The sequence below is a fragment of the Dipodomys ordii genome, unplaced genomic scaffold, assembly GCF_000151885.1.
Source record: "Dipodomys ordii isolate 6190 unplaced genomic scaffold, Dord_2.0 Scaffold26, whole genome shotgun sequence".
Taxonomy (NCBI): domain Eukaryota; kingdom Metazoa; phylum Chordata; class Mammalia; order Rodentia; family Heteromyidae; genus Dipodomys; species Dipodomys ordii.
In genome coordinates, this window is record NW_012267242.1 from 13,800,115 (window position 1) to 13,808,853 (window position 8,739).

Here is an 8,739-nt window from a genome sequence, read left to right on the forward strand (position 1 = left end):
AAAAAAAAAAAAAAAAAAAAAAGCCCTAGATGAGTAACTGATCCCAAGAACATGAGGTCTCTGTTATTTGTAAATCTGTGACCAGTAAGAATACCTTAAAAGAATCACAAGGAGCTGGGCACTGGTGGCTCACACCAGTAATCCTAGCTACTCAGGAGGCTGTGATCTTAGGATCACAATTTAAAGCCAGCCCTGGCAGGAAAGTCCATGAGCCTCATATCCAATTAGACACCAGAAAACTGGAAGTGGTACTGTAGCTCAAATGGTAGAGAGCTAGCCTTGAGCAAAAAGAGCTCAGGAACAGTGCCCAGGCCCAGAGTTCAAGCTCCAACAACAACAACAACAACAACAAAAGAATCACAAGGAACGTATTTCCATGTCTCAAGATCCTTTGATTACAAAGCTAACTTAGATCCATTGTCTCTCTGTTAAGGTGACAATACCAAAACAAGATAATTGGAAAATTGCTAGATGACCAGGTTTGAACTAATAAAATATCTCAGCCCATTTATGGGACATAACACCTCTGGAATGGAGACCACATTTTGAGCTTTCATTTTCTTGCCCTTTCCTTTCTCCCTACTTTGACTTCTTGTGCTAAATAAACTTTTGCTGGCTATTACCTATGAGACTCTTTCATGAGATACTTAAATTTTCTCTCATCATTAGTCCAAGTTCAAGGGTATCTGGTGAGTGACTGGACAACTGAGTAAGTAGTCTTTTTTTCTATCAGAGGATCACTTCTCTTTTCCAAATACCCTACCAGTGACAAACCCACACAGGACAAGAAATCCTGCCATTCTTGATCCCTTCTACTTGAGTAACCCATTTACCTTCTACCTACTTTGATTTCAGGCTTCTCTAATTTTTTTCCAGAGAAATAAAATTCACACACACACACACACACACACACACACACCCTTGGCTGCCCCTGGCCTCTCACACTGACAGCTCTCCACAAGTTGGTACAGAAGGTTGAGCCCACTTCACCACCATGCCTGACCTTGCCCCCACCTCAACAGGACTGGGCAGGAAAATGCACCCATAGTACAGTTGGCTCTGCCAACCATAGCAAGTCAAGCCAGGACCTGCCTGGGTCCTGAGGTGGAGAAGCTGCTGGTTCGAGGTTCAACCCCTTTCCCTTTCCCTCTCCTGGGAAGCTCCCAGGCTTCCCCAGGGCCCCACCCAGGCTCCTCCCAAAGAACAGCACCCTGAGCACCATGGGGCCTGCATCCGGGACCTGTGGGGCCTGCCCAAAAGGTAGAACAGAGGCCACCAATGCCCCAGCCTCCCCTCCTGGGGTTCTCAGGCTCCCTGGGCCCTCCCTGGTTCCTCTTGGATTCAAACCCTTTCCCAGGACCCAATTAACAGAGCTCTATGAGACCAGGGTCTCTACTGACATACACTTGCCCTTTTCTTTTTGGAGGGGACTGTACAGCTGTGGGCAAGGCTCCGGTGTGAACTGCCCAATGTCCTAGCCCCTGGAGATGAGCCCAGTCAGCTGCTGGGCCAGGGAGGGGATCTTCTCTGGAGCCTCACCCAGCCTCCGACATTACCAGCAGTCCCCACTCCCAAACTGGCCTTTGGGAAAAAGTTAATAATTACCAAAATCTTCCTGGCTGGCCTCTGGGGCAGGCCCCTGTCCTCAGGCCCCCTTCACTGGCCTCCCAAGTCTACAGACTCCCTCGGGCAGCCACCGGTGTCCCAGGCTGGGCCTGGGGTGCTCACCTGCCTCCTGGGTCCACCGCCTCTCCAGCAGGGATCTAGGGCCTGGGCTCTGGCACTGCCAAGCAAGCTCCCCGCTCAGCCCAGCCAGGACTCCTCCCCGCTGCACTCCCAGAATCTGTCCCACTCCCTCCCGGCCCTGCCTGGCTGAGCTGGCTCGGTGGGGAGGTAGTGACTGAGCTCCCTCTTGACTTGGCCCTGGGGTTGGGCCCTTGTTAAAGGGATACACACCTTTTTTAACACCCCTCTACCTCCACCCCTGAAGGAGTGGTAGAAGCTGGCACTCCCCCAACCCCACCCTTCTTACTCCTCAGGACCTGAGCAGAGCCCCACAAGGTGGAGAAAGGCAGGGAAGGGCTGCCACCTGCCCTTACCTAGGTCACTGAGAGCCCAGTTTCAGGGGCACCTAACAGACAAGTTCAGTTAGCATTCCAGGCTAGCCTAGCTGGCCACAGAAACTTCCTTGCTATTGGGATTCCAGGAGAAACACCTGATAGCTGTTGGTCCAAGTCAGAAGGCAGACACAGGAAGCCAAGATTCTGGTCTTTCTAGTTCAGTTATCCTGAACTCTCCTGAGACCCATTTCTAAGACCCCCCTCACGCCCAGCTGAGGCCCCCTCTGCAAACTCCCACCGCTCATCTTTCACTCAGGTACCCAAAGAAGCTGGCCACCTTGACCTCTCTTTAGCGAGGTCACAGCTAGAACCACAGAGGACCCTGTCACCAACTTCCACAGTGACTTCAATTTATTCACCCATGATATGTCAAGTTGTCGGTTAAGAACATCACACATCAGACTGTGTTATGGGCCCCATCATCCTCCCGACACTCCTGTGATGAGTCACATTTTATAGATCAGGAAAGATACTCCATGAGCATGCCCCCAAACTTCAAAGACGTAAATGGCAGAGCTGGGATTCATTCCTAAGCCAGTTAGCTTGGTTTCTCAGCCCCTATTTTCCTTGCCATTCGTCATCTGGGCCTGAAAATATGTGGGCTCATGTTTTTTACCCCAAATGTGTACACTTGTCTGAAAAAGCCCATTGGCAAGGAGAGCCCTGTTCCTGAGAATGGACCAGGACTCCCACATTTCAGGCCCAGGACCACCCTTGACCCAAGTCCATGGGGAAAGTGAGCACTCAATCCCTGCCAACCACTCCAGCCCTAAATGTTCACCCCACCAATGACTTTTCCATTTAACCCCAAGAAGCTCTCATCCAGGGGTCCTATGGGTGGGGAGAGGGGGTGTGTCCAATCAAGACAACATCTTTTACTTTTTCCATTTTTTTTATTAATCAAATTGATACAAAACAACCATCATTCTGTCAATGCCCAAGCACCCAGCGGGGTTCTCTTATCCCCAGAATCACACCCTTCTCAGCCTCTTCCCTGATCCTGTTCCCTTTCTTCTCCTGCCCTTGCCCAGGAACAGAGTGCTGGGAGGAGTATGAGACTGAGTTGGGAGCAAGAAGGGCTAGCACGGGGCAGATGGCTGTTATGAGCCTGGACTTTGCAGAGATGAGGAGAGGTGCAAGTTGGAGAATAGTGTAGTGATGGTGGAAAGAAATTTTATTTCCAGGTCCACAGTCTCTAAGGTTCCCTTCCCCCTCCACCCTACCCTACACCCCCTCCCCCCAGAATTCCATGAGGATGTCAACTTCCTGGGACAGGGTTCTCCAGCTTCACACTCTTGGCTGCTTCTCCAATCAGCTCCCAGAAGCTCCCGAACTCCAGTTTAGAGTCATTACAGTTGCTCAGGTTGGCAATTTTCTCTTCCAGCCCACAATTGCTCTGGGGGGAGGGAAGATACCACAGCTAAGCAAGTTAGTACCTTCTGATCTTCCCACCCCACCCTGGCTGGAGGCAGACAGCAGGGCCCAGGCTACGGCAAGAGGGAAGGGCTGGGGGTTGCCAGTGTGTGTGGGGGTGGGGTCTTGGAACAGTTTCTTGGGAAGTCAGGGGCCAAGATGGGGTGGGGTCTACTCTGCCAGTACCGGCATAAGGTGGGGCAGCTGCTGGGTGACTAGATCCCGTAGCTCAGAGGGAGTGAGCATCTCCTTTCCACCTTCCGCAGAATACTGGTGGAAATTCTTGATGAGGGTCTCAATGGCCCTCTCCACATCACTGAATTCCTGGGCATCCTGAGGGCAGAAGAAATGAGCCATGTCAGGGAAGTTCCACCTACTCCCACGGCACCTGCTTCCCCCAGGAACTTGGGCAAAGCCAACTGGGCTAAAGACAACTGGGAAGATACACAGAGCCCAGAGTCTAGCCCCTCTCCCTCACGCCCACCATGGCCTCCAGGCCACTGCTTCTGCTCTGAGCCATAGGTTAGGCAAGCCTTCCCTCCTCAACAGCCCCAAAATCCAGCAGGACAGGTTCTAGCATGTGCCCAGATATCTTCTTCCCAGAAGGACTCCATCTGCTTCACACTGTGTGTGGAGATCGGGGGAGGATTCAGGTCTCCCTGGCCAGGTCTAGGTGCAGAGCAAGGCCAAAGTAAGCAGCACAAGTCAGTGGGAGACATAGACACTTAGGGAGAAAGAAGGGAATGTAGGAACAAATCCAGCAGGTAAATAGGCCCACCTCAGCATTGGCTGACCGACACTGTCCCATGGTGCACTTGGTCTTTTGGTGAGAGTTGTGTTGTCTTATAGGCTATCCCAGGGAAGCTGATGGCTCATGATCTGCCTAGAAGAGGAGGAGGCCTAAAGTAAAACAAGTGTTTATCCTTCTTTCTCTATGACCTCTCAAGGTATTCTTTTACCCATGGGTTGGAGTCAACTATACACAGACCTAGATCCTGCCCACAGACCCTAGGCCAACCCATTTAGAGGCAATCCTTTAGGCTTCACTTCAAATTCATTCTTCCCACCTCCTCTAGCCACCCACTTCTGCTCCAAACACACATACCAAGCTCCAGGACACAGATCGCCAGCCCTCCCTTGGAAAACTTGGGGAAAGAGAGACACAGGCGCAGCCCATGAAGATGAAAGGCCCTGGGTTTCCTTACCTGCTGGCAGCCGCTGAGACTGGACAGGAGGAACCAGCTCACCTGAGCTCAGCTATTATACCTGGGGGAAGGGAGGGGAGGCAGCGGGCTGGGCCTCATCCCTTGGCCAGCCCTCCTCTTACAGCAGCCCGGGCTGTGAGCCAGCTGTGCAGGCCCCACCCTCCACTGGCCCAAACTCTAGTCTGTTCCCACTCCTACCAGGAGGAGGGAGCCATGGAGGGCCCCTGGAGCTGGGTTGCCCCTGGCTCTGAATCAACATGAACAGTCACTAGGAAAGAAGGGGAGGAACAGGGAGGAAGGGGGAATCATGAAGGGTCTCACCTGGGAGCTGAAAGAGCTTAGGAAAATTGTGAGGCAGAGACGCAGAGGAGTCTACATTAATCAAGAAAAAAGAGAAACAGGGGCTGATCAAAGAAAGGTTTGTGGGACAAAGGGAAATAAAGGGACTTGGAAAAGGTCCACAGGGGTCTCTCTGTAAGTTCAGTGTCTCAATATCTGTATGCTTCCTGCCTGCCTGCTTGCCTGTCTGACTGTCTTGTCTCTTTCTTTCCAACCAGGGCCAATTTTGATTGTGACTTTCAAGCCTACCCAGACATAAAGCCCAACCTCTCCCAGTTAGGATGGCAGAAAGGAATGGGGAGGTCAAGAGAAAGATCCAGAGAAAAGCCTGGTAGAAGGAGCATTGACCTGACTTCCTAAGAGCTCCCTACAGCAGTCGAGAATGCACATGTGCAAGGCCCAAATGAGTTCGCTGGCAGCTAACCACACCTCCAAACTGGTTAGACTACAACCACCTCCTCCTCCCTCAGAATCCCAAGTCTTCCCAGGCCCAGGGGCTACACCTCACCACCCGCCTTCCAATCCAGTCCTTAGGACGTCACCCTAGAAGGCCTGCGCTGTACCTAAGTGATCCTCTTCATCTGTCCAGGCCTCCAACTCACAGTCATAGGGAGGCGTAGAAGGAAGGGCAGTGGAGTCAGCATGGATCAGGGCCCAGGTGGAGAAACCAGAGGCAAAATTCCCGGACTCCTTTCCTACATTCTGAGATCAGAGCACACATCTCAATGCCCCACCCATGTCACCTGTTAGAGCTCTATTGTACTTTTGGCCTCATTGTAAAGACATCCCCAGTGTGGAAGCCCTCCTGAAATGTCTCTGTCAATGGCCCCTCTGAAGCCTCTGTCTGGAGGGCTTTGGGAGAGGGAGGGGACATCACCAGGGACCCTTCTGTGATATATGATAGGAAGCTTCTCTCCATCTAACTCCCTGGACTTCTAGCTGCCCCATGTGAATACCTGTAGGCACTACAATGACTGTCCAAGAAGGCAGCCCTGAATCACTGTCCCACCCCTGCTCTCTCTGGTGGTGGATTTTGCAAACCACACACCCCTCAGGCCAGGAAGAACAGCGAGGGGAAGGCCAGGCCCCAAGTGCTACTCCAGCACCCTTACCTCACTTCCTTAAACCATGATCCCCAGTCCCTTCTGCTTCACTTGTGCTCTAGAGGAAGGGAGGGAGATGGGGAAAAAAGTTCCCATGAACCTACCTGCAAAAGACTCATGAATTAGAGGCACTAGAATTTCATACCAGTTCCAGCTACTCCTTCTCTTGCTTTCTTCCTCTTTTCATTTTCCTTTTCTCTATTTTGAAGTACTAGAATTAGAATTAGAGTTTGAGCTATCCTTGAGCTTGTTTCCTATGATACTGCTGAGGAACACCTTTAGCCCTATTTTTAGGATAGGGTCTTGCTGCCCACCCCCGTGCATACCTGAGCTCTGATCCACTTACTTTTAAACTTCCTTTTGTCACTTGGCACATGCCAAGTTTTCCTTCTGTGGACACAGTGTAGTAAACTTTTCTTCCTGGCCTGGCCTGTGCCTCCCAAACCCATTCTCCCATGGGTGAGCCACTGTTCTCAGATATGGATTAAGAAGGGGTTTCATGAACCTTCTGCCCAGATTGGACTCAAACCACAATCCTCCCACTCTCAGCCTCCAAAGTGATAGAATTACAGGCCTGGGCCACTATACATGGCTTTGTGACTTAAACACCCTAAATATTTTTCTTCATCTTTTTTGGGGGAGGGGGTGTTAATTGGAGATAAGAGTCTCACGGGAACTTTTCTGCCCAGGCTGGCTTTGAACCACAATCCTCAGATCTCAGCCTCCTGGGTAGCTAGGATTACAGGTGTGAGCCACCATCATCTAGCTGTTTCTTCATCTTTCATACTGGGTTTTGAAATACTATGGGTTTTTAAAGGGCTGTGAGAATTAAAAAGGATAATGCAGGTAAAATATCTAGCCATGTGCCCAACACCCTTGCCTCCTATACATTACATCTAGAGGACAAAGTCTAGGAATAATACAGGAAAAATGGGGGAAGCAGAGCCAGAACCTTGCAGCTGAGCCCAGCAACCAACTAATGAGCTAGGCGCCACCTCACCTGCTCCCTCTGTGTCTTTTACTCAACCACTTATTTACTGAGCACCTACTTAACACAAGACCTAATGCTAAGTCCCTGAGTCAGATCCCCAGCACAAAGAAGAAAAACAAAAAAGACCTTTGCTAGATGCCACAGGATAGTTGAAGATAACATTCTTCAAGGAACGGATACTCATCCAACTCACACTCAGGTCAGGGCAGAGACCCCTGATATCAAGAGGAGAAATCAAGTGGGATGTGAATAGGAAACATTTGTGTTTCAAGGAGAACATTTTATTTGCGGGAAGAGGGGTGCTGCCTGACCCTACCCAGCCCTGCTCTATCCACCCCCATCCAAGCCAGCAAGCTTTACTTCTTCCGGATCTCCAAGGCCTTCTCCTTCCTGATTTCTTTGGCCAGCTCCCCAATCAGTCTCCAATACTCATTGAACTTGAGCTCCGAGTCTTGATTCACATCCAAGCTCTTCATTTTGTCATCTAGGGAACCCACATCCTGCAGAGACCCAAAAGGAAAGGAGCACATTAGAAACTAAGGCTCTTACCACAGGGAGAAAGGATTACCAGCTGCCTTCCCTCAGAGAGCACCAGCACCTGCCCCTGACCTAACGTTGAGGATGTAGCTGGGTGCTGATGGCTCACACCCATGATCCTAGTTACTCAAGATGCTGAGATAGGAGGATCAAGGTTTGAACCCAGCTTAGGCAGACAAATCTGAGAGACTCTTATCTACAATTAACCAGAAAAAAAAAGCCAGAAATAGAGGTGTGGCTCGAGTGGTAGAGCACCAGCCTTGAGTAGAAAAGCCAACTGAAAGCTGGTGCATTCTCTCTCTCTCTCTCTCTCTTGTGCACATGCGCACACAGGCACACACACACACACACACACACACACACACACAGACTTCCCTGCCCAGGCTGGCTTTGAACCTTGATCCTCAGATCTCAGATTCCTGGATAGCTAAGATTACATGTGTGAGCCCCTGACATCCAACATTTATGTGCCGTTTTTTAAATTGGAAAATACCCTATATAATCATGATTGGGTTTTTTTGTTTTGTTTTGTTTTCTGTGGCAGTGAGGTTTGAACTTAAGCCTTGAACTTACTAGGCCAACACTATGCCACTTGAGCTATACCTTCAATCCCTTTGGCTTTTTTACTTGATTTATTTTTCCAGACAGGGTCTCATGCTTTTATCCAGGGTACAACTTCAGGCCTAGATTCTTCTGCCTTAGCTGTCTAAGTAGCTAAGATTACAGGTATGTACCACATCACCCTGCCTCCAGGATTAAATGTGCCCTTATTTAAAATTAAAAAAAAAAAAAAAAGCTGGGCTCTGGTGGCTCACACCTGTAATCTAAGCTATTCAGGAGGCTGAGATCTGAGAATCTCAGTTCAAAGCCAGCCCTAGCAGGAAAGTCCAAGCAACTCTTATCTTCAGTTAACTACCAGAAAACCAGGAGTGGTACCATGGTTCAAGTAGAGCACTTGCCTTGAGCTGAAGAAGTCCAGGGACAGTGCCCAGGCCCAGAGTTCAAGCCCCATGACCAAAAAAAAAAAAAAA

General features: G+C 50.1%; 3 protein-coding genes across 3 annotated transcripts in view; all 3 read right to left on the bottom strand.

Annotated features, from left to right (window-relative positions):
- S100a16 (S100 calcium binding protein A16) overlaps nucleotides 1-1,859 on the bottom strand; it is an 8,352-nt gene extending 6,493 nt beyond the window's left edge. Inside the window, exon 1 of the mRNA XM_013015057.1 lies at nucleotides 1,729-1,859. The gene's annotated coding sequence lies outside the window, so the exon portion shown is untranslated. The remainder of the gene's footprint in view (nucleotides 1-1,728) is intronic.
- Nucleotides 1,860-3,014: 1,155 nt separating this feature from the next.
- Nucleotides 3,015-5,782, bottom strand: S100a14 (S100 calcium binding protein A14). The gene is made up of 5 exons (XM_013015149.1): nucleotides 5,680-5,782; nucleotides 4,739-4,799; nucleotides 4,312-4,416; nucleotides 3,720-3,866; nucleotides 3,015-3,516 (listed from the first exon to the last, which is right to left on the bottom strand). Exons 3-5 carry the CDS (start codon nucleotides 4,339-4,341, stop codon nucleotides 3,379-3,381), a joined length of 315 nt encoding a protein of 104 aa, XP_012870603.1. The 5' UTR covers nucleotides 4,342-4,416; nucleotides 4,739-4,799; nucleotides 5,680-5,782; the 3' UTR covers nucleotides 3,015-3,378.
- Nucleotides 5,783-7,436: 1,654 nt separating this feature from the next.
- Nucleotides 7,437-8,739, bottom strand: part of S100a13 (S100 calcium binding protein A13) — a 9,247-nt gene continuing 7,944 nt past the window's right edge. The window contains exon 3 of the mRNA XM_013015123.1: nucleotides 7,437-7,671. Coding sequence (XP_012870577.1) covers nucleotides 7,528-7,671 — 144 coding nt within the window. The 3' untranslated portion in view covers nucleotides 7,437-7,527. The remainder of the gene's footprint in view (nucleotides 7,672-8,739) is intronic.

Bases quoted from the DNA above. Each gene is read 5' to 3' on its own strand.
- S100a14 (XM_013015149.1), bottom strand. From the start codon at position 4,341: ATGGGACAGTGTCGGTCAGCCAATGCTGAG. The intron at 3,867-4,311 runs GTGGGCCTATTT...TTCTGCCCTCAG, and splicing joins GTCGGTCAGCCAATGCTGAG to GATGCCCAGGAATTCAGTGA. The intron at 3,517-3,719 runs GTACTGGCAGAG...CCCTCCCCCCAG, and splicing joins AGCTGCCCCACCTTATGCCG to AGCAATTGTGGGCTGGAAGA.